Consider the following 25,945-nt stretch of genomic DNA (forward strand, 5'->3'; position numbering starts at 1 on the left):
TGAGTATTTTCTTTCTGTCTGAGTCCTCTGAGGTATTTACATGTTACCCTTCCGAAGATAGTATAAAGAAGTCAATTTAGAATTTACCTTACCTACACATTCAGTGGACTGTAGTGACCTGGAGTCCTGCCCCTTTTGTGTAAATCGTAGAATCCCAGGATGGTTTAGATTGGAAGGAACAGAAAAGATCATCTCGTACCTCCCCTCCTGCCATGGAGGGGGACATCTCTCCCTAGTTGCTTGGGGCCCCATCCAATCTGGCCTAGAACCCTTCAAGGGATGGGGCCTCCACAGCTTCTCTGTTCCAGTACCTCACCATCCTTTTAGTGAAGAATTACCTGTCTCCTTTCTCATTAAGAAATAAAGGGCTCTGCACCATTTTTTACTCGTGTGTGCAGCTAACATATGCAACTTCATCCTTTGGAACAACATAGGGAGGAAGCAAGGAGATGGCACAGTAAATGAATAATGATGCAGATAGTTTTGTCCACAAAAGGATGGACAGTGCCTATATGGTGATCAATGCCTTCCCCTGGTTTCCTATCAAAGCACAGAACTAGTTGGTATTCAGAGTCGCTTGTGTTCATTGACTTCATGTTTACACACATTACAGTAATGAGTGTTGCTCAAGTTCACACTCCCAATTAAAAACTGTGTGAAGGAAAAAAAAAAAAAAAAGGTGGGGATGGGGAGGAATGGGAAGATAAGAAAACACCACGTGCTGTTCATGAAAAGTATTCATTAAATCCTCCTAAAGCAGGAAATTCATTTTCGTAAGAGGAAATAAGCAGTGCTTGAGACCAACTTTATTTTCTTTTACACACAAGTTAAAAATAATATATCCTGCATGTTAGTTACCATGCAAGTGTGCATATTGTATCCAGAGGGTCCTTTCTCTAAAAAAGGATCATGAAATCCTATCAACATACTATATTTTTCTGCTGGAGATAAATCAGGAAGATTAATGAGGTTAAGTTATTGCTATCTAGTATGCCAGGGAATAAGTTTCTAAATTAGAATTTTAATTGTATTTTCTATTGCGGTCCTCTTACTAATTCACCATATTTCTAAAATCTTTCCTTATATGGTAGTCTTAAAGAATTTTGAAGGAATTAAAGTAATGGAGTTTTTAAAACTTAAGTAGGTAAGATGGAAATGGCTCTGAAAGCCCATCAAAACTAGGTTATCTGTCAAATCTTTAGACTGCTCTGCAGAATCTATAAATATTTCTGTTCCTGCTGTTGAATATTACACGTGAGTTCCAGGTATTATCTTCAGTGTTAGATAGCAAGAAAAGAAGTTTCACCAACAGATCTCATAAACAGGTTGGGTTGAAAATATATGAAAAGTAATTCTTCATTAGTTATTACAGAAGTACTCCATGACACTCTTTTGCAGCCTTGTCATGATTTCAGACCAAATGACAATTGGTTATTGGAGACTAAATGTACAAATCTACCAAAATTTTCAATCAGCAATATATGCAGTTCCATAAATCGCACAACTTCCATTCCACAGGAGAATTCTTTCAGGAAAGAATTCGGGTGGGTCTGTGTTGTGGTTCCAGCCATGCCACATGTTCTCCTACAGTCTCTCACCACATCCTCTGGGTCCTTTCCCCAAGCAACTCTAGACGCTGTCAAATACAGGACTGGGTAGAAAAAAAGACTTACTCTTGATTATCTTGTTCAAATGCTCTTAGCACCTGAAAATCGGCCTTCAGCATGGCTGGTACTCATGACCTGTTACTCCTGAAGGTATGCAACACCTTCGCAATTTTCACAGTGACTGACAAGTCACTTTCAGTTAAGTTACTTCTCTGTTCTAGTGAGCTAGGGAGCTACTCTCTTGTCTTACAGTGTTAACTAAATTTCATGTATATTTCCCAGTGCTATTTTCAACTGGAGCTAACTCGTGGTAAATGGTGCAAGTACCTGTGTCATTTATAGTACTATACTGAAGCAGTTTGATCATTTTAGTATGTTGTCCTTGCGCTGCTATAGGTTGACTACAGTGCCCAGTTGCCCAGGGAGTAGCAAAGCCTGTGACTTTAAGAATACAAACATATTAGGAAATGCACTAACTGAAAGCACTGCCTCTGAAAAATGAGCGCACCATTGCAATCACAGAATAAGCACCAGATTTTGTCTTACCTTTGTGGATTTAGTCCTTGTTTTGAAATCCGAGTGTTAATGCATGTTGCAGCTAGTCAGTGGAGGAGGTAATAGTTCCCCTTTTTCAACACAGTTCAACATTTAATGTAGGCAGTGAGTATGATGTTTAGTGTCTCAGAAGACCAGAAGGGCTTTTGTTTTTTCTACTCTTCTTCTCCTGTGTAATGCAAACTAACCTAAATTCACCTGAGAAAGAAAAGACTGTTTCCTACCTCTGGCAATGCAAACCCTTGAGTGGATGTTTCTGCATTTTTTCACATCGGTTCAAGGAGGAGCAACCACACAAAGGAGCATTGTGAACAATATCAGAAAGATGCTGTATGTCAGACTATTAACTCTGTATCTGCTTTAAAACTGATCTGCATCTTATATCTCACACATAGAAAACCTTATGTAAACTATCAGCCTAATTTTACCAGAAAAATCTGAACATAACAAGGGAATTGTAGCGATAACATCAATATATTCTATTTGCAACAGTCTTTATTGGGTTTGGGGTTTTTTTTCTTCTGTGTTAGGCTACAGCAACACACCACTAAGTGCTTTATAGCTGCTGAAGGCAGTTTACATTGATTAGATAGATTTTCACATTGGCTCTTGCAACAGACACTTTTCAAGGGCAGACACAGTAAAATGTTTTTTTTAAATCATTATTTGGAAACTGGACATAATTCTCAGTGATTGAAGCTGACAGAGAAGGAAAAGCTGATGGTTAATATATTCTCTAGTGGCAGGCTGTCATCCACAGATGCTCTCAGTGACCAAAGCAATGACTGAAGTAGGAAGAGCTGCTTGCATAGTGTGGGTTTCCATCAGTGAAATCATTTACCACTGCTCGCAAACACTTGGGGAGATCTATTACCTACAGGTGATGCATTTTCAATGATGAAAGCTTCCCTCACAGTGACTAGAAGATTAAAAATGTTGTTTAATAGCTTGGCCCTCCCTGCACATATAATTTAATGTAACTTCAGTGACTTTTTAATTCCTTAATAGTCTAAATACTGAGTTATCAACAAACAGAATGTGATTGTTTTAATTTTCTGTTAAAAATATATATTAATGTTGTTAAGTCACAAGAACATCCTCACATGCCAGACATTTAGCAGATTCTGACTACTGAAAATCCAATGAACTGACAGATTTACTGCACTCACAAATCTTACAGTGTTTATTAAATGAGCCTGAAGATCCTTGTCCTCCAAACATTTATGGGCTTGATTAAATGTGTATTTACTAGTATTTGTAAATACAAAGAAGAGTCTAATGTGACCCTAGGGTTTTAATTCAGATTTAATGGATGCATTTTTTCCCATCTGTAATCTCTACATATAAAATGGACACAGCATTAGTGTTAAACTAGTAATGAATCTTCACTATCAAATTCAGGCCATTTTAGGCATCTAATTTAGCTGCAATTCAAAGGGCTATAGTAGAAATACAAGTTTCTTCTCTAGATAATTGAGTTTAGACAAGGGCTTCCATTAGGATCACTGTTAGTTGTCTGGTCTGGCTTCAAGTAGACAGTGTGCATAACTCTCTGCGTGTAACATAAAAACAGATCCAGAGGTATTTACAACTGGATAGTTAAAATTACCAGTGTTGTTAAAATACATCGTAATCTGTCTATTTAGAAATAGCAATGGAAAATGAATGTTACCAGTGAAGAAACTCAGAGTCAGTAGAGAAAAATCAGATATCATAAAGACCGAAATATTTAAAAACAAATCCACAGGTCAAACTTAAGACTGTTACACAGTGCAATAGCATTTCTTTATACATACAGATGATGTTCTTGTTTATTAAGTAGGTAGAGGTAGATTTATCATGTCCTTAACTTCTCATTTCTTGGCTTGTAAGAGCTTGCATTTTGTAAATGACATTGTAACAGACTACACTGTTGTCACCTAGCAACAACAAAGTATTTTTTTGAAAAGTTGCTGCTTGGTTTTGGATTAATAATAAAAATAGTAATTCCACACTTTACATTTGTAGATCTTAAAGCACTTACAAAGATGTATTTTTTTAGTATCTTTATCTGGAAGCTTGAAATCTAGGATAGAAAGTGTGTTGGCAAAGATGAAAATCAACAGAGATACAAATTTTATTCTGAAGATCTCACCCTGTTCTCCACATTCCTGTCTCTTCAAACTGTACTTTTATATAGGTCCTTTCCAATATTTTTTTGCCTTATGAATTTTAAATTAGGAGAGGGAATAATCTAAAAAAAATCTGTATTTGCAATGACGATCACCCCCACTCATTTGAGATATTACAGTTATTTTCTATTCTGAGGGTCACAGTGAATTAGCCCTTGGCAAATGTTTAATTTTTAATGGAAACCACTACAGTATTGAGTTAAAGCACGCAAAAGTATCACATTCATCCTAAGATGATCTTCCTGCTGCATCACTGACCAGTTTTCATGTTGCATATAAAGCAGTTCTCTGTAATTAATTTTTCTTCAGAAAGTCTTTTACCCTAATTATTTTAATATTTTCTACTAACAGAATGGCAATTGACATGCATTCTGAAATGTCTGCTGCAACAGCAGCTGGCTTGAAGAGCATTTAATTTTTCAAGAAGATTGCACAGGCTGGGTAGACAGGGTTCTGTGTGATTTCGAGTTTAAGAAATACTTATTTTAAATTATTTGAGAAAAGTCCTATACTCATTTTTGGTTCTCCGTTGCCCTTCCTAAGCATTTGGTAGAGTGAAGCTGTTTGGGGGCTATATTTCTTCCTAACGGTCCACAGTTTTAGGAAACTTCTAAGGTTGAATTAGAATGAATAGCCACAAAGATAATGTGTGGGCTGCTGTGCAGCAGCATCCTTGGAGAGTGATATGTCAGGAAAGAGATTTTAAAAATTTCTGTTATGAAACGTGAATTTCTAGCAAGTAAGAAAAGATCTTGACAGATCATCTGTTATGAAATATCTGCTCTGTTCTTTACTTGTGGGACAAATGAGATTTCTCCTTATAATACATTGTGGATATTATCATTCTGTTGCAGTTTGTGTAATGGCAGCACACAGGGAATTTAGGAAATGACACTCCAGCTGTCTTTTACAATAACTGGGTTTTTTATGCTTTTTCACTGTAATACCTCCTCCTTCAAATTATCTTTGCTGTACTCTTCTCACTGTAATACCAGTGTGTATCCCAAAATGAATTAAAAAGAAAAATTGATATACATAAATTATGTCTTATTTTCCCTGTGTGGTAAGTTTTATTTCATTCACTAATTTATTGATAAAAACTTAAAGAAAAACATCTGAAGTTCTTTTTCTGTAATACATTTTTAATAAAGGAAGTGAAGTCAGTAAGCAGTAGCTGGAAATGTAAATCTGTTTCCTGGTCTTTGCTGTTGTTTGAGGTTTGATATATATCTGCTCTAAAGAACAGAATTTATCTATGTTGCAGATAAATTGTTAGGAGATGGTTTATCTGTAAGTCTTATTAAACTTACTGTTTTCAGAAGTTCCAAACACTTCGGAGAAACAGAAGAGCGTACATTGCAGTTGAGACCCAGACGAGTTTCTGAAAGCAGTACATTGCACATTGTATTTCTTCCCTGATTTTAGCACCATCTAAATCTTTCCCAGTTGCCTCCAGAGATTTACTTTATTTGATTGGTTTAAACCAATTTTGTAGAAGTTCATTAGTGGGACAGAGAGAAGCAAGATGCCCCTTGGAGAATATTTGGGTCTTCCATATTTCAAGGTGTAGGCTCAGAAGCTGTGTCAGCAGGACTCTAACAGCACATGTAATGCTTACTGAATTAAACTCAAAAGCACTTGATGGGTAGCATCTTATGGATCAATTCTGTGCATTAGTCTCCAGGAGAAGGTCTGCAAGAAAACTAGAATTTTCAATAGTCTGCTTAGCTGTCTGAAATGCAAAATCACATTAAATTTTAGATCAGGTGAATTGTTAGCTTGTTGTGTCTTTGGAGCTTTGCCGCTGACTGTTTCCATCTCTACTTTGCCTTTAACTACATTTAATTGTTCATCACTCAGTGTTGTCTGAGCGTGTGAACTTTGCAAGAAATTGAGACACAGATCTTTGCCCACGGAGAGTCATTCCTTATGCAGTTTGGTTGGACTTAGTAAAAAGGTAATTTCCATCCAGCCTGAGCTGAGAGTGCTCTAGAGTGGGAGAGTCTGCTTGCTTTAGATGCCGTTGGCAAATCTATAATCAGATAACGATTGATGCCTTTTTGGCAAGGAGCCCCAGAGCTGTAAATCATCTTAGGATTCACAGGGTTACACTTCTCTATCCTGGTAGCAATCAGTGTTTCTCAGAGCTGTACCCAATGATGGCATGTTATGATTAAGGAGAAATTTATTTATCTTAGTGGGTTTTAATAATTTCCGTTTCCAAACCATTAAAAATTTTCTAAGGAAGTATGGAGAGATGAAGGAAAAACAAATTGAAGCTACTGACAAGGCTTTTGGTTTTCTTGAGTTACTATTTATAAACATTTTAGAAGTAGTCCGTGTATTCCCAGGAATTTCTAGATCATAAGTTGGAAACCAGCATTATAATAAACTTGTGAAAAGAATACCCATTTTAGACACTGAATGTCCTTGTTTTCCATCGACTTCAGCAAGAGATCAAGGGTTTGGTTTGACTTTTATGCTCTTTGCTACTGGAAATCATTGGGATTTGAAAAACAACTTTTTTTAAATATGAGGGCAAAAGACAGTAATAGTAAACAATTTTATCGGCAATATCTGTTTTAAATCACCCAGAATATATTGAGATCTTGCAAGAAATAGAAACTTCCCAGTGTTATCTCTATTTAGTGTGGTACAAAAGATTTAATCTACTAATCATTTGAGTAAAAAGGTGAAAACATGAGTTAAGACTGGCCATAATCATGATAAAATTCCAGTAGTTTGCTTGGCAACTAAGTATTTTTTAACACAATATTTATATTTCTATACAAAATGTTAAAGTGTATCTGCATCATATGACTTATGGATACGATGCATAAATTAAGAGATTGTGCAGGTGCTCTTTTTACATTACAGAAAGCACAGGACGAATAATGCAAAACAACTTGCTGCCCTTTTTGCAGCTTCTGTGTTTTATTAATGTAAAAAAACCTTTTAGCACCTTCAAGTTTCTTATTGACATGAGATTTATTAGGTAAAGGACAGTGGTTCGGTGAATATGAGATTATATCTTTCACAAAATCATATTGATTTTATTCTCTGAGAAAATAATCATCAAGGTGGTGTCATAAATTGTGCTAAGAAAAAAAAAAAGACATAACTGTGCTAGTTGAATCCATGGTTTTTTAAATGCCTGTATATATTTTGATCCATGAGGTCACCTGCCAACAAGTAAATGAAACTTGGGGTATTATGTCAAAAGTAAAACGTATCAGTACAGTCTGTAATTTCTACACTCAAATATTGGAGCAGCTCCAAGACTGATGATGAAACTCCTTCAGCTTCACGTGTGTGTATGAGAACTATGTGGGGAATCTGGATAGCACAAGTGGAGGCCTCTCAGTGTTGCAAGAATGCAGATTTGGAAAGGTTTAATAGCACTTCACTTGCAAATAATTCCTCTTGCTATTACACAGATAATCTCATGTCAAATTTTAAGTAACATCTGGAGCTATACATAAATACCATTTAAACAGGAGACTCGTATTTTTGCTCAAAAAATGAATCAGTTAAATGACACTTTAACAACAATGCCCACAAGTACTGTTTACCTTTCTCTTTCATTTAGCCATAAGGTAACTGTTGGTGCATGCTCTTAATGTCACTTTCTCTCCTTTTTTTAGAGTTTCTTTGAAGGACAGTCTGCACCATGGGATTCAGCTAAGAAAGATGAGAACAGAATGAAAAATAGATATGGGAATATCATTGCATGTGAGTGTTGACAACATAATTGTGCACTTTGTTAACTTCCCTTCAGGTCTGGATGAGAATGACCACCAGCCTTGTGCTCACATCAGGCTTATATTCCTTTTGCCTAATTAAGAAGATAAAAATTAAGGAAAATGTTACTTTTTTTTTCTTTTCTTGAGAAAACTGACAGATTAAATGCATCTTCTCAACTTCCCTGCTGTATACCTTCCATCCTGTGATCAGCATTTGGCTAATGGAGAACGACACCTTTAATCAGTACTCAGCTCTAACAGGTCCCAAACTGCTCCTGTCAGCTTAGTGCAAGACTGCCCAAGATCACATCAATACCTTGGTATGAGGTCATGGATATTTTAGGAGCTGACAATACAGGTGCTTAAGTGTTCCACAGTAGATAGAGTCAACTATCCTGGCTTATGCTAGACAAACTCTAGGGAAAAAAGGTAACCCTTATGTTTTACTTAAAAATGCCAAGTTTAATAAGTATTAGACATACAAATAATCGAATAACTTGAGGAGATGGTAACATGCTTTGGTAAGTGACCCCCCTAAATCTTGCATTACGAGAGTTCCAAAGTATTTTCACTAGAGATGTTGCACATGAACATGGAGGCATGTCGCAGTGTCCCTCACGCCTGGCAGGCGTTGACCACAGGCTGGCTCAGTCTTTGCACTGCGGCAGCGTGGATCGGTCGGGGTTACAGGCAGGGCGAGTAACTTCCTCCCGGTGGGTTTTTGGTTCCCCACACCGGCGGATGGACCTGATGGTGTCACAGAAAAAGGTGTCACCTGATGGCAGCGGAAAAAGGGACGACTCTCTTTGAGCAGGGTGTTTCATTAAAGGGGAGTCCGGCAAGGAGCTCCACCTCAGACCCTTGCTGCTCAGAGAGAGCCCAGATCAAAGCCCTGCGGCAACTTATAAATGGGGGAGGATCCAGGGGTGGCGACAACAGGTCAGCCAATAAGGGACCACGGGGGTGTAACAGGGGGTGTCAACTTCTGGACAAGGAACGAATCACAAGAGGGGAGGAGGGGATTCCCCAGGCACCAGCCTATCACTTGATGCCTCTCCTGGATCTTTCCAGAATCCAGGGAAGGGTCCCGAAGTGACAGACAGGGTGACCAAGGGGGGGGGGGGGGGGGGGGGGGGGGGGGAAATTGACAGGGACAGGTGCAGGGGAGGATGATTGACACAAAACATCTGGTTATATAACTAACTCATAGCGGGGAAACCATTACAGAAAACTGGGGGCACAGTGGAATGAACCATTACAAAAACTTCTTATAAAACTTACAAAAATAACTTAATAACTTAATAAAACAACTCTTGCACCACCACAGAGGCAGGAAATTTATCAAGTTCAGTAAAATTTTATTATTTACACACTGCTCTTGTTGCACTTAAAGGTAAGTTCTCAGTGTGTATGTAGGAAATCATCCTTTCCCTGTTTTTTTCACTTTAAAATCTAAATTTAAGATGTGGAGTGTATGTGTTTTTAACAGCCAGCCATGAACAGGTATAGGCAGTGAAATAAGCAGCCGTCACCTTGGTTTGTAAGCATGAAAATGAAGGGTGGTTTTTAAGGAGGGATCATTTAATGATACTGTTGAGTTCAGAAATCCTATAGAACCCCAGGTACGTGGGACAGCGTAGAAGAATAAGTCATGGTGATTTTCTGAACATTTGGAGGACCTGTGGAAGGAGTATGTAGCACATATTTGCACTAACTTCAGCATCTGTCCTAGGTAGGTGCTTGTCCAGGCACATATCTGCCTAGGTTTCCTCATCAGTGAACCACATGGACTTGACAGAGAGGACAGGTCTTCTAGAGACATGGTTTTGAAGCAGAGCCCATTTGAATGCTTCTGAATCACCACTTCAGGAGGTCCTCTCTGCAGTGCATGTGTAACAAGTCTGGAGAGAACTCCCAGTTTAGTGACCTACAGTTGGTGATGTGAATAGGGCCCAGCTGGGCTGAGACTGTCTGCAAAGAGAAAACAGCTCTGTAGCTTGCTGCAGAATGAGAACCCAGAGGAAATGCACATGGAGGCAGCGGCAAATTAAGGAAGAGATGATCTGCCACATGGTTTTGAGTGGACATGATAGTATTGCTGTGCATTTTGGATGTACACAGTGCTATATACTGAAAAAGGAAATTAAATCTTCTGGAGAAATGTGATTATCATGATGGGTTGGCGCATATGCAAAAACAGATAATTAGCTAGATATGGTTTTGCTTGTTTCCCTCCAAGCAATATTTAATATGTAACAAATTTGGTATTTTGTGAGGCTGTAGCAATACATTCTGTGAGCAGCAGCTAATCATTTGAGTAAAAATATCAAAGGCAAAAATAAGAAATACAAAGCAGTGTTATGCTTATCCTTGCTTTGTGATTTTTTTTTTTCCCAGTTCAAGCCTATTAGAATAGATCTTCTCCTGTAGTCAGGTTTAGTGTGTCACTCCCCTCTTTTAATGTCATGTTAGACATTGTCTTACACTTTGACACCCTTTGGTTGAAGAAAACTAGAAAACTGCTAGTGCTTTATGTCTGAGGTAATCAAGTGATGAATAGCCAAGGGAGAACACATAAAAGATACTATATACACAAATCAATGACAATTACGAGTGATACTGAAGGCTTTCTCAGAGGCCAAATATAACTCAGGACATTTAGATCTCAATTTACTTGAAATGTCCTCAGTATTTAGCAGAGGGAGAGAGTTGGAGTTTTTATCAATAAAAACTTCCTGTTTATGTGGCTGTGAAAATGAAGACAACTCAAGTTAAAATTAAGATCTACTAGAATTAAAGTCAATATCTTAAAAGCTGAAACTGCCCACAGTTTGTAATTTAGTTTGTTGTTTGTTGTTGTTAAATACACATATGCAAATGGAGTAGTGAACTTATTAATTATTTTATGTGTTTTTCTCCTGGATAAATGATTGCATTTCTCAGAGTCTGAGGGTACAATTTGAATGGTCTGCTTTTGAAAATTTGTCCCAGATAATTGTATAAAGTATATGCTTTCACTTAAAAGCATTTTAATAAATTGCCCTTTTATGCTATGTTCAAACACTTAAAAATATGGTGATTTAGATGCCACTGACTATGGGTACATGATTATAATGAAATGTATATTTTTTTCTGCAAAGCGTATTTTTTTCTCTCCATTTACCCTCTTTGTTTTAATTTTTCCCAAGATACTACTATTATATTATTGCTTGTTGTCATTATTGTTCTTGGAGGGAATTAAAACAATAGCACCAAGCATTCAGCATTGCAGGAGCTTTTCAAAATTGTAATATGCTTTATGTTACCCAAGTGATGTGCATTTAATTGGCTACAAACATGCCCTACTCACTGTATGACAGTGGCTACAAAAAGTTGAATCATGATCACAGTCCTGTCAGCCACAGAAAACATGTCCTTTCTTTACTGAACAAAAAAAACCTTTGTGTTTTCTCATTACAAACTAAACCCAGCATGAACCTGCTAAATGAGTCTTTCATCACCTAAGAAAAATTATGTTTCTGCCATAACTGTGTGGGGTTAGGCATGGATTTTGGTAAAATTTATTCATTTTTTCCTCAGGAGTGATCTTGAGGGAATGGGAGGGGTTCTGTATTTATTTTTACCTAACTCAATATTGACTGAATGAGAAGAGAGTATTGATCACGGCTTTTAAAAGCAGCTAAAGATTTTAGGTGAGACATTTATAAAAGGTTTGATTTGCAGAGAATCGGGAATGCACGTCCCAAGAAAGGGTCATTGGCTAGGCATGCTAATCAACCAGGTGCTCAAGGGGCTTGTTAGAGATCACAGTCTCAGGCTGGCATACACATATTGCAGGTAACATGAGGCAAGAGAGAATAAAATGCTTATATTCATTATCTATTACTATATTCTACAAAGACAAATTTGTTCTAAGATAAATAATTTTAAAAGCTTAAGCAATGAGTGGAAAGTTAAATTAGATCTCCTAATGGAGGGGTATCAAAATAACAATGAAGTGGAAAAGAGAGTATTTAACAGCTACACAAATTGTCAAGAGCAGCTGAAGTATAAAGGCAAAAAATACCTTAAAACTATAGACAGTTAACCTAGAGACTATTTAAGAATCAACACACGTATTGAAGAATATGGCTTGTGTATTTCTTTGTTTTAAATCTGTTTGAGATAAGCACAGCCCAGACACTGTAACATTTCTTTGTGTCAACATGAGGATTTTTTTCCTATTTAACAAATGTTGCCATGCAGTAAGGAACTTGAGTTCTCAAAGCAATAAAAAAAGGGAGTCACTCCAGTTCCAATGCAAATGAATGGGTATCGGACTTCCCATTACCTCCAGAATATCCAGAAACTTACCTGGGAATGCACTACTAAAAAGGATTCACATGAGAAGAAAAAAGGGAAAATGGTAATATGAAGATATAGTTATAAAGTAACTTCTTTATTTTGCTTAATCCAAAGCAAGAGTTACTGCAAGAAAAGTAACAAAATAATGGAAATGTAAAGAAAAGATACTGCATATTATTCAGTTGTATAAATCAGTCAAATAACAGGCAGTTACATTTTTAAGGTGTTTTTAAGAGGGAAATCTGAGCTTGTTTTGGCCAATATGGAACTCATTCCTAGGCAAGTGATCAAACAGGGGTTTCAGTTACCTAAATACAGAGATGTGATTCCATTTCAGGTGACCTGGAACATCTGTGCAAGACCAATGAATGTGGCACAGTACATGTGAGAGACGTGTTATTGCACAGTGGAAGCTGAAAGCTAGGCAGTATATCCTGGTGGCTGTTTAAGAGCCATGAGATGTTTTGTGCTTAGACAACTGAACCCTGCCCTCTGTCATGCAAGGAATGCAAAAGTGTAGATCTTTACTAGCCTGAGTTAGAATGCCTCTAAAGGCAACAGTGTGGGAAATCATGAAAATATGGATGAAGATATACCATGAGTCCAAGCAGGCTTGACTTCTGAGTCTGCTGACTTTAGCAGAAGTTTGAATCAGGTCCCAAAACTGGAAAAGCAGCAGCCATGGCTGGAGTTGTGAAAGTTCCTTAGTGTCTTTCTGAAGACAGATTTTTACAATTAAGGTCCTGTGAGCCGAACCTCTGTTCTGAAGAAACTGATAAATAGCTTAATTAAGCATAGAATAGCAAAGCACTTGCTAGAGTCAGACAAGCAGGGTTATGTAATGGAAGGTCACAGCTCTAAATTTTTATTCTTGGAAAAGTGAATAAAGAGGCTGAAAAGGCTGACCTGATTAACATAACTGATTCAAATATTCCAGCATGTTCGAAAACTTCATTCTTGAAGACTGTTGAGTTAAATAATTCCAAGAAAATAGCAATGTAAGACCTGTGTGGAACCTGGAGATGGAATTTTAATTAATTCTGATTTACTGTGTTTGGGGTTGTAGTGTGCCCTGTCTCTCTCCCAAGGGAATGCAGGGGAAATAAATGAGGCTCTGAGATCTTTATTTCCTAAGACTTGGAGCATAAGAGGAAGAGGTAAAAACTTTACCTTGACCAGTTTCTCTCTTGACTTGTAATTCTAAAACAACATTATTTTAGGAAGCACTTTCCCTGTTCATCCTCCACCATAATGTGGGCTGAAATTATGCTACTTATAATGAAGTTGGGGTTTTAAGCCACTTCATGTTCTTTCATTTATTGGTTATCCTTTAGGAATTTTAAAGCTGTTCAGAGCACGGGTGGCAAGTTTTGGGTGTTTTAATGATTATTTACATTTACAACAAAATAATGACTGTCATGAAGGTCTGTCATCAGCTGCAAGTCATATTAGCTCAGCAGGCAGGCAGCAAAATATTAATACACAGGTATGTAATTGGCAAGAGTACCTCATAAACACAGCAGCAATAAAGTGGCTGCTTACCATCTCTCCATCCTTGAGATCCTACCCTCAAATTGTTTTATCTACAACTTGTGCAGCATTCTGAAAAAGCCATTGTTTCTGGTTGCTTTTGAACTAAGAGAGTCAAGAGGAGCTTACAAAGTCTCCAAGAAGAAGGAGCCCTGCCAGCCTACACATATTCTTGTGCAGGGTGGGAACTAGCCTCTGGCAGTGTTGCTATATCATAGAGAAGATGAGGCAGCTGTCATGAGATGAATTCATGCCGTGGTGTTTTGGATTGGAATTTAGAAAATAAAGTTGGAAGCGCTTTCACAGTCATGGATGGATACAAATGACCACTGTGGAGCAAAGTTCAGTGACAAAGCCATTGTCTTACTTCTTGGGTTTTGCCATTACGTTGTTTCGCTTTCTCTCTTACTGAAAAGATAATGAGCTTCCTTCAAAAACTCTGAGGTGGCAGTATGTCGTGAATGATTTCAGCTCCTTCTGAGTACCGGCAGAAGCATTTCCAAATGAATAAATCTTTGACAACTTAATGTTATTTTATTGACAAAAGCAGAGGGGGTCAAGGCAAACCTCATAATTGTAATGGATTTAAAATTATAAGATTTAAGAAATTATATAGAAAAACAGAGGGGATTTTGAAAGCCTGTGAATGACTGAAATGAGAATTAAATGTAGATACAGTTTTCATGTCCAACAAAATAATAATGAACTTGCAATTGCTAAGGTTTTAGTTTGACTATAAAGGAATATTTTGATTAAGCCTATGTTACTGAATATGTCTTTAATTACTTTTTTTTCCTCTCCATTGTTCCCTTTTCAGATGATCATTCTCGAGTGAGATTGCAGCCTATTGAAGGAGAAACAAGTTCCGATTACATCAATGGGAATTATATCGATGTGCGTATCCTGATGTAGTCAACAAGCTTAATGTTGTGTTCAGTCAAAGAGGGAACTCTTATTATTCTCACATGATTCACAATTTGTAATAGATACCACAGCTAATAACAGCTGCTAACATTGTTTAGCACTGGAGAGTGCTGTCTTTGGAAGCTAGGTGTGCACTAAAGGAAGAAAAAAGCCTCAAAGGTTTGTCAATCAGTAAATTATATAAGTCATTTCCTCCAGCTGCCACTAGACTGAAACCTTGCCAGGAACACTGTATGGCTACTTTGCCTGCTGGTGCTTATATGGGCTAGCAAAATGTTATTTTCACTTTCTGTCAACAGCTTGGCATCATTCCACATTTAAAAGAAAGCTGTTTGCATATTAATGTGACAAAACTCCGTAATGCCTAATGCAGAGATTTGCAGTCTCTTGTCATCTCTGCACTTTTAAGTCGCCTTCAAAGTATATTCTGCAGCTGTTAACCAGTATTTCTAATGCAAGCAAGACATTTCATTAAATATGTAGGCTGTTTAATTATTGAAAGTGGCTTCTTTGTTCATTCTGCATCATGTTAACTTAATGTTTTACATTAGAATAAATTCTTTAAGAGACAAGGTGTTTTTGGTTGAAAGAATGAGCTCAAAAGTCGAATTTAAAATCATTAAGAAGCCAATATTATTTTTCTAAAGCCAAAAGTTTATGGATAGCAAAGTGAGTAATTTTACTGTTTACATGGAGTGCTAGATGTTAGGCTAAGTAAAACAAGTGTTGCTTCATAGGAAACCAGGCCTGCTTAAAGATTTCTTGTTCAGCAGTTACATCTTTGAAAAATGGTGTCAGATTTTGCAGTTCGAATTTAATTACTAGTATGAAAAAGGAATGTGAGATTTTTTCCTGAGAATGTGGAGAAAAGAGCTATACAAGAAAAGTAGGTACTTCAAGTGTAAGAGTATGACGTCTGGGGGAACTTTCTGAAGAAACCTCTTGTTACTGATGTTTATAAGCACATTCAAGAATCATTAAACTAAGCTCAGATTTCTGCTTAGTCCCCTGCTGTTTGAAAGAATAGCACAGTCACCAAGCAGTGAAGGCACATATGGAAATATATTTAGTTAGATGCTACACTAATCTCTAAAAGGAATAATCTGTCATGAAAGGAAAGAGAGAGTTCACACTGGGGACTCAGATTTGAATTCACTTTCACATTTTCTCCAACATTCAGGATTGTTCTCATTTTAGGCTAGTAGTGTGCTCTTTTGTCAGATTTGTATCTTTCTCCATATTATGAGATGTGGGAAATAAAGATTTGGATCATATAGTCTCATATAAAATGCTGATAGGTATCTGCATAGAAATGTTTAGGGGTTTTTTTTGCTTATGAAGTTCAAAAGGACGGAGAGAATGTGGCCATAGAAGAAACAGTTCCTGAGAAGCAAAAAAGTCTTTTCCTCATCCTCAGCAGATGGCTTCATTGCAAAGCTTGGAGGAGTGCAGGCATCCTCCAAAGACAGCTCTGCCACAAAACACAGCATGTTTGTTTATAATCTTGCTAGTCAGGTTTCCACTGGAAACACTGTTTCTTCTACTACAGAAGCAGCTTTAATTTTGCTCTTGCATGCAGTTATTATTAGAGTTGTCGTGCTGTCAGTATAACATGTTAATAAGGGAATGGCACTGTCATAGACACAATGGTTATAATGTATTTCTTCCCATGCTTTTTTTCCACTGGGAAATGGATGTGTTTGATCCCAGCCACTAAGGATTAGGTAACACATAGCAGGAAAAACCCCCACTCTGTAGTTCTCTGAGCACTTCTCAGTTCACAGACTTCAAAATTTTGCTTCAATGTCATGTAAAGAAATCACTTCTGTAGTTCATGCTGTTCTCTCTATAGTATTCAAAGTATCTTCAGTTGTTTTGATTCTTTCCCACCTTGTATCACTTCATTTCCCCTTACACTTTTACAAAGAAATTGCAATGGCAAGCGTGCTCCAGCCTTAAGTTCTTCCTGCTGACAATGCATCATAACCAATTATTCAAATATTAACACTCCAACAAGCTGGATTGATCAGCATACTGGTGCATGATCTAAACAATTGGTGACACTCCCATCACATCAGAAATTCAAATACTATAAAAATGCTGTCATTACATTTTGGCAACCTGTTCCATGTTGCAAAGAATGCATAGAGTATTGGTCTTTATTGCTTGGCCAACTTGTGATTGAGTTGCTCTTGTCATCAGAGTTGTATTATGGTCTTCTTGGAAAAGTATGCTCCTATCAAATGATTTAATCAAAGAACTTACCCTCCTTTTTACCGCTGAGAAACAAAATATAAACAAATCACGATGGGCAGAATGAATTCCATGCCCTCCTGCCTTCTGCAGGCTGAATGCAATTCTGACAGTTTTAACTCTTAGAAAAGGGATAGGCTTTGCAGTCAACAGCAATAGGCGAAGGTATATCTCAGACTCTATAATGGCCCCTGATGCCATTTACCGCAAGGGCTAGAGAGGATTTCAGGCTGTTCATTTTCAGCAGAGCCAACAAGGGACTAAAAGAACATATTACTTCTGGCCCCTAATGTACATGGGTTCAACTTAAGTATTTTGCAGAAAACACATTTTCTTTTGTTTTCCTTCTCACTTGCCCTTCCCCAACTGAAAACAACTTTTGTATCTAATACATTATTTGTACTGTTGTGACATTTACTGAATACTATCCTAAATGAAGTTTCACTCACAGGAACATAGCCAAGGTGCAAATTGCTGAATTATTTTTTTTTTTCCCCTCTTTCAATCTATTCTAGGGCTATCATAGACCAAACCACTACATTGCTACACAAGGTAAGTTTATCACCTTTTCCTTGCTGTTATGTGAGGTTAAGAGGTTTTGGTACTTGGATTGCAGTTTATTATCTCTAACATGCATTTTTGCTACAATCAATATCCAGGGTAGAGTCAGCTCAATCACTTAGGTAGAAGCGAGGAAACTGAATTATTACCAAATTTTCAGGTATTTCAAGTAAGCAGTCCTTTACCTTTATGTTAAAACAGGTTTTAAGTAAAAAAGAAAAATGCATCATTTTTCAAAGAAGTTACTCAGCATTATGTTACTCATGAAAAAAGAAATGAATCATGGAAGGAATGTTTAGTACCTGTTCAGAGAGACAACAGTGTCATGAAAATGTATGTTCTCTTAACTGTTCAATGATAACTAGGCTCCAGGTCCTTAAAATACAAAATTCTTCAGCTAGCAAGTTTTGGTAGAGGACCAAAACACATTTAAACACTGGCAGGAGGATTCATCACAGGGTTCTACAGAGACAGTTCTACAGGCCATCATTTAAAAGCTTGCTTGAGAAAAAGAGCCTATTCTTCTATCAACACACAAACTAATTTTCAATTTATACTTGTCTTCAAAGACATAATTTGTGCATTCTGATGCAGTCATTATTTATTTTTTTGGTCAAGTTCAGAGCTGGAACAAATGGGAAGAATGAGTCTTCTGTGACTACTTAGTCACAATATTGAACAATATGCCAATCTCCTGCCTAAGCTTGGATAGCGTGTGTGAAAATTTGATTGCTCCTCCACTGCTTGGAGGGAATCTATTTTTGTAATAGGTAGTCTGTGACAGAGCTTCCTGAATTTGCCCATGGATCTGAAAAAGCTGAGCTGAGATGTTATATCAACCTTTTAAGGGATCCAGCTGGAGTACTTTTTAATGTTTTTTAATCAAAGCAAATAAAATGTTGACGATGTCAAATAAGGCATCTTGCTGTGATTCAAGTTGTTTTTTTAAATATCCCAGAGTCTGCTGCCTCCAGTCCCCACTTAAACCAGTGAGAGGTTTCATTATCTCTACCTTGCTGTACCTCAGCTCTCCACAGTCTCAAATATGGTGTTGCTTTGTGTCAGATGACAGTGGGGCAGGACACAGATGCTATTTCAAGAACCGCTTCACTAGTGTCAACATTACACTTTTAAATCAGAATTTTATACTTTCAGAATTTGTGATCTTAGAATATGAGCCATGTAAATGTGCTTTGTCTTCAACTTCTGCTTCCCACCCAGCACGTTCCTTAGTCCACAGTCTATGCAGACAAGCCAGTGTCATGTCATGGTTTCAGACAGATAGGAAGACAGGAACCAAAATACAGCATTTGATTTTGGACTTTTGGACTTTTACTCCCTCCTCTTCAAAGAGGAAATGGTTTGTTCTGTTTAATATATACCTAGTGATGTTGTTATTTTTCACTTCTAATTGAAACCTAAAATAAAAAGATAAACAGTTGGCCTTTCACTTGCATTTTGCAATAAGTTTTCACCAGGAAGTTCACCCAGATATATTTCTCATAGGTACCCATCTAAAGCAAGTTTAAATACTCTTTTAGCACAATATTTTTTATCATTTGTCATCATTTTTATTGCAATCATCATAATACTTGAATAGCAAATACCAAGCTTGAAATTTTGTACTTTCAGGTCTTAAAACCAAGTACGTAGCTATGTATGAATAATGTACCAGATCCACCAGCAAGTCCAAACAGTTTCTTTGCCATGTTTTTTCCTCATATGGTGTCAAAAGGTACCTAGTCAAGAAAGAGAAGGAGTAGGAACTAACGTTCTTCCAAGATGTAAACGTTCTGTTGCAGCTGTCACTTTTGGGGGTGGGTCACATCAATGTCTTCTGTGTGGCACAGCTAATTGCACATGGGGATGCCTAACCCCTCCCTCCCATGGTACCAATGAGTAGGAAACAGATTCTCTGAAGAATGTGAAATTAATTTAAAAATAAGTATACAATTTAAAACAGGCTCAAAATTGTCTGGCTGTGATGTTTTTTGTGGTTTACATCTTTAGCATCTTACTTTTTAAGGCCAGCTGGAAAGCAGGTTCATACCTCTAGTTTGTAGGAATGAAGAACACTGGTCTCAAAAGTTTCTGTGTTCTGTCTGGTTCTGTATGTGGCATGATGAAGAATCGTAAGAAGGTTTATTTTCCTTCCTCTATCTCAGCTTTCCCATCATCAAAATAGGGTTAAAAATACTCTTCTCCTTTTTATGGTTTTCTGCAACATCCTGATAGGTGCAGCTGTTTAAAGACTAGTTAGTGTTACTCTCCAGTATTCCAGCTTCGTGACAAAGCACATTTTCAGTAAGATGCAGTCTCTGTCTTTTGCAAAGGTGATGAAGTAACTGGGAATAATCTCCAGAACTTCTTTAGGATTTTGTATCAGCTACGAAAGAAACACGTTTGTTTCACTTCAGACTATGCCTCCCTATGTTCCAGGGAAGTGGTCACAGAACCAAGCTTGACAGAGTTTAAGGAGTATTTGGGAAACACTCTCAGGCACATGGTGAGATTCTTGGGCGGGTGTATGCAGGGCCAGGAGTTGGACTTGATGATCATTGTGGGTCCTAGAATATTCTATGTTTCTATTCTGTGTCAGGCTTACTACAAGCATGTCATGTGCCACATGGCCAGCTTGTTCATGCTCTGTTTTAGAACACACTTTCGTCAGATATGTACAAACACATCAGTGCAGCACAATAGTTAAGCTGCATATTTAATTTAATTCCCTTGATATCTACTTTTCATCAGTCTTTAAATAACTTTTCCCATCCTCCCTTTTCTCCTCCACAGCAGCTTTCACAGGTGCACATGCCTATTGTTCTTTGAAGGAAAATATCATTATGTGAGTCAGTTTTAAATCTCTGAGGAGTTAGGGTGATTGATATTTAATTTTCCTATGTTCTTAAGCTGCATTCAACATATCAAGTGTTAATGAGCAAATATAATTGTTTGAAGTGAAGAAGTGGCAAATTTAATCAGTTTGTAATAGACTACCAATCTGCTTTTAACAGAGCTGGGAGTTGCCTAATCACCTGTTTATTGAAGTGTTACCGTCTCCCATACTAACCAGAGTCTGACATGCAGACTGGTAGCTTTCCACTTTGGCATTCATAGCATCCTGCTGCTACCTTGAATTAGGGGAGGAAATGTTTTTTAAAATAATTTCTTAATGGAGGCTTTCTCAGCTAAAAATCAAAAATTATTTTGCTTCAGCTTTTAAGAGTAATACATTCAGAGTGTGCAATTTCAATTACTAAATTAATATCAATTTTCCTTTATGTGATAAATATGATGTGAGTGATAGACTGAATTTACAGCTGATAAAGACTTTTGGTCATCTGCTGTAATTGGCATCAACAGATGGGATCCGCACCTGAGTTTCCATGATTAAAAAGAATCCCTCGTCAAAAGCCAGCGTATTGGGTCATGCAGAACCAGCAGGCTGGTGCAATTTAAAACTCATTATTTTGCTTTATATACCCTTGTTCCCATGGATATAATTATTTTTTTTAATAGGAGCATATCTTGTATGGGAGCTCTTGTATGATCTGTTAAATTTACTGGCAGCTAAGGCTTTTTTTTTTTTGCAGGAGTTAGGTAATCAATGAATTTTAACCTGGTCCCTCCACGAGATCTCTAGGTTGAATATCTGTACTATGCTCATTCTCACAGTGCTGGATTTTCTGACTATTGTATAACTTCTGATCTAGCATGTCTCACCTTGATTACTGAACAGGAAAAAAACAATTGGGTTTGTATTTATTTGTTCTGTATCTCCTGAAGCTCAGGTAGTTTACTGAGCTATGGTGTAGCTTCTTTTAGCGAGTCTCAATCAAGGGTTTTGGATGCTTCCTCCTCCACAGCACCAGCAACTGTAAATGATGAGTGGCAAATGAGCGTTAACACAGTTCTACAGCATCACTCATGGCCATTTCCACCAGGGGTGGTTTTCAAGCAGGTCAGTCGTGTGAAACGGCAGATAACTCACATGCAGGCTGCATGTCTTTATATATAAAGCATGTTCTTTTGTGCATCTCAGACTTTTGAATACTCCCCACAGTTCAGATTGTCTCTGCTTGCTGCAGCATGCAGAGCAGCTGGATCTGAGATGTTTTGTGGAAATACTTCAGAGCAGATCTTAATGACTGTAAAAATTTACTCTTGAAAGTAAAGCTATTTCAGATACAATGGCGCAGTGTAGCCTTTCAAACTCTTTTTTTTTTTTCCCTCTGTATCCAGTGGTAAAACAGATGCAAAATTGCTTTCTGTATTGCTTATTATGGAGACAGACATCAAGTCAAGTTTCAGTCAGGAGGAGGTTTTAGGTGTAAGTTAGAAACTTTTGAAAATAAATATTTGCAAAGAAAATGTTTACAGTCTTCACTACCAACAGCATAAACTTGCCTCTCTAATAACCCTTTTCATATTCCTTCTTTTTTCTGCAAAATACTTGTCTTTCTTCCACGCACAACTCTGTGTGCTGTGTGAACATTTTAATAAGGGTTTTCAGAAACAAAAACACATTTTCTTTCAAACTGAAACTTCTCTTTTAGGCATCTGAAGCAGAAATACTGCATTGAATAACAATGCTCTTAACTTCCTTGGCATGTTTTTTGTTTTTATGTCGCAAAAAGTTGTCACAACTACAGCAGTGGGGAAGCTCCACACTTCTCTTATGGAGAAAGTTTTGCTTCTATGGTTTTAGCCTCCAGATGAATATTAACATGTGAAATTACTTCAGGGAGAATTGAATAACAGCAAGGCAAAATAGTTGTCCACAATTTTTCAGTTTCATAGATGCTGTCATTTTTTGCAGGACATGGGACTGAAAACAGCCAGGCTGTTTTCCTGATATATATATACAAAGGGATTTAATTCTTTGTACGTGTATTAATCTTGAAGATTCAACTTTGGTGCTGTTCTTTACTTCTAAATCTTCAAAACATTAAAAAGGTGGTTTAAGCCATCTGTCTTCAGTCAGAGAGATAAGCCCATTCTAAGCCCCACTTTGAAAAGGTGAGGCTTTATAGAACCAAGTTCACCTGTTTTTCAGTAGCAGTGACAAATGACAAAGAAGTTACTTTTTGCCCCTACCTAAACATGTACAGAAGTAATAGACCCTCTACATGTGAACGTGATATCTACAGCTTATATTGTGAAGCCATGTGGTAAATTCACCCTAGCTCAATTGCTGGCATTACCCACCAAAGACTCATGATAACAATTACGTTTGATTATCTGTTAAAAAATGGTACTTGTACTGGTGTTAAGGACAAAAGGAAACTGTGTGTACTAAGAACTAGTAACCATCAAAGTCGATGCTTTTTGCAAGTTACCACTTTATGGTACATCTCTCTGCCTCTTTATTTGTAATAGAATGGTTTAGTGATAACTATCAGAACAGCTGTCTTTCACCATTTTCATGACTTGTGTATTTTTCCGTCTTTGTCATAATCAGCTGTGTGGTAGTTTTGTTTGTGCAGGGAATGAGACACCTCATTCAGGTGGAAGGCTGTAAGTGCCGAGCTAGCGTGGTTTTCTGATGCAAAATTGACTTAGGCTTTGTTGCAGTGTTTCATTTCCCTGGATCCTTGTGTACAGACCACGTGAAACAGGAGCAGTGCTAGAAAAATGCTGATAGGTTCATTGGTAGGTGAAGGCACTTGTATTTTTCTCTTGTGTGGCTACATTTTGCATGTAATACATCCTCACCTTTCACATACCTTTAGAAATTCTCTGAAAGTACAAACGAGCTCTAGATATTATATAAATAATTATTTAGTATTTATTTGCCAGTATAAATTCCAAAATCCTGTGCAGGCTGTTCTTTAACTTGCTTGTCAATATGGCTTGTGAAGCAAGTTTGAGAAAATGATGATTTTTCTGTAGTCCATTGTCAAAGCCACAGAGGAAGAAAAAGTAATTCTTCCTGTCCTTTTCCCCACACAGACTGAGCTGCAGTAAATCAGAAATAAAGGGCTTCAGAGCATATATAGATCTCTGTCTCAAGGACAAGATCTTGGCTTGATTTCTGTGTTGTGAAAATCAGACTAGAAAAGTTAAAATAGATATTTGCATATCAGGATAAAGAAGTAAGAGAAATGAGAGCCTGCAGTAAATAATTAGAGGCAAATAAGGCAAAAGGAAATGTTTCTTGGTTGTAATGTAGAAAATAGAAGATTGTGGGAAAAGTAATATATTTGTCCTCTTTAAAAATATGTAACTTAAAATATATTCTGCAAACAGGGAAATTGTCATATTTCTGAAACTCAAGAGCTGAGCACACTGTCCTTGTGAACCAAACACTTTCAGAAAAAAAAAACATTTTAAAGGTGACCATCTATTAGTGTTGCTCAGAATAATTGCCTAAATTATGTACTGGAATCTGGTTTTTGTTCAAGGAAGATGTATACAGCATCGGCCGTACAAATTCACCTGCATGTCTGTATTTTAGAGGAAAGCAAATCATGAAAAGCTGATGCGTGATGAGAAGCTTTCTATCTTTGACAGAAAATCAGTCATAAATTTGGCTTGATAGTGAGGGTACCTAGCACCCTCGACAGAGACCTGTTAACACACCTGTTAATCAGTAAAGCCTAGTGCTAAAGCAGAAAAGAGGCAGAGAAGAGCAGTTTGTCAGAAGAATCACATAGTCAAAGCATCATTTTTTCTATGAAGTTTATTCACCAGATGGTCTTCAGCAGTCTGGAGGAAGAAGGCTTTTGGTCTTCTCATCTGCTAAACAAAACAACAACAACAAAAAGAAAAAAAAAGAGCGTAGCAAATTTACAAAACAGAATGTATTTCAGAAACAAATGTATCAAGAAACAAGGCTGGGGTTTTTTCCCATTTTGAGTGGTTGGGGTTTTTTGGAGGGTTGGGGCTTTTTTGTTTGTTTGTGTGTTTTTTGGTTGTTTGGTTTTTGGTTTTTTTGTGTTGTAACCATGTCCAAATCTTTGAAATCTCTTGTCTTTTCTCTCTTATATATCCTTTGGTGGCAACTGAAATCTCAATATTGATATGGCCACCAATGCACATGGTAGTCCAGGTGATTTTGAAGCACTGCCTTTGAAAGCAAGGAAAGATACAGGCTTATTGGATTAATTTCTTTCCCTGTCCATCTGTATTCTTCCATGCAGTTGCATATTCAGATGTAGACTGTGGAAATTCCTTCTGCTGCTTCTAAATCTCACCCTGTTGCAACCATGTTCATGTATTGTGCCTATACCAAGCACAAATATACTTGGCATGTTAGAATGGCATTCTTTGTTTACAGTGTATATCAAATACTGCAGTCTTGCATAAAAGATAATGAAAAAAACAGAATTAAAATGTTAACATTGCCCTTTCTTACTTGAAGTGGTGAAAATAGGTGGTCCCTAAAAATAACAGCAAATATTAGTGCTAAGTTTTTGTTAAGCAGATTGGATTTTTATTCATAATTATCTTGACATTGAAAAGAAAATTAGCCAATACACATTTATTTTAATGACTTTTGTACTTATCTTGATCTGACTAATAGTTGTTTGATACTGTCTATTTCTATAAGGAAGAGATAAATGTACCAATGTTCTTTACCCTTAAATATAAAAATACACTGTGAGTGATACATCTCACTCATGAGATACTTATCAGGACTATCAAAACTATGATAGAAGTTCTTTCCAGCATTTTACTTATGCGTTAATGTAGACTAAATTACCTTGCTTGTTCATCTAGGTAAAGTGTTCGTGTTAATGCACTTAAACTCCCAGTACAAGTTTAAAAAATACAACATCCGAATATCTTACTCACATGCATGAGCAACATCCCTTCACAATAAGGTCCTTGGGGAAAAATAAAAGAAACAAGTAGCCAAAATGAACTCATATTTTTGAGCTAGAGAATAGTGATGATTTTATTACAATCTGATGCTTATGATTGACTCAACATGGAAATAGAAAGTAGAAATGCAAAAGACTAATTAGGTTCTTTTGTCCATTCCCTAAGGAACCTTCTACTGAAGGGGATAAAATGATCTTAAACTTCTCATCCATCATCAAAATTGATTCTGCATTACAAGTTGATATGAAGAACCCAGTCCAACAAGTCAATTACTTAAGACTTTTTGTTTTGGAAATGTTGAGTGCAGCATATTTTATACAAAAAAAAAAAAAAAAAAAAAAATCTGTATATGTTAGTCTTTCCAAACTCAGATGAGCTGTTTAGAGAGAGTGATTAATAGGTATTCATATTTCCATGATGCGAATCACGC

General features: G+C 37.1%; 1 protein-coding gene across 10 annotated transcripts in view; it reads left to right on the forward strand.

Annotated features, from left to right (window-relative positions):
* The window catches only part of PTPRM (protein tyrosine phosphatase receptor type M), a 442,084-nt gene that overhangs the window by 372,558 nt on the left and 43,581 nt on the right, over positions 1-25,945 (forward strand). For all 10 annotated transcript variants that reach the window (XM_040065094.2, XM_040065165.2, XM_040065318.2 and 7 more), the window contains 3 exons: positions 7,978-8,065; positions 14,768-14,844; positions 17,643-17,679. In XM_040065094.2, coding sequence (XP_039921028.1) covers positions 7,978-8,065; positions 14,768-14,844; positions 17,643-17,679 — 202 coding nt within the window. The remainder of the gene's footprint in view (positions 1-7,977; positions 8,066-14,767; positions 14,845-17,642; positions 17,680-25,945) is intronic.

Source organism: Hirundo rustica, chromosome 1 (assembly GCF_015227805.2).
Source record: "Hirundo rustica isolate bHirRus1 chromosome 1, bHirRus1.pri.v3, whole genome shotgun sequence".
In the NCBI taxonomy this organism is placed as follows: Eukaryota; Metazoa; Chordata; class Aves; order Passeriformes; family Hirundinidae; genus Hirundo; species Hirundo rustica.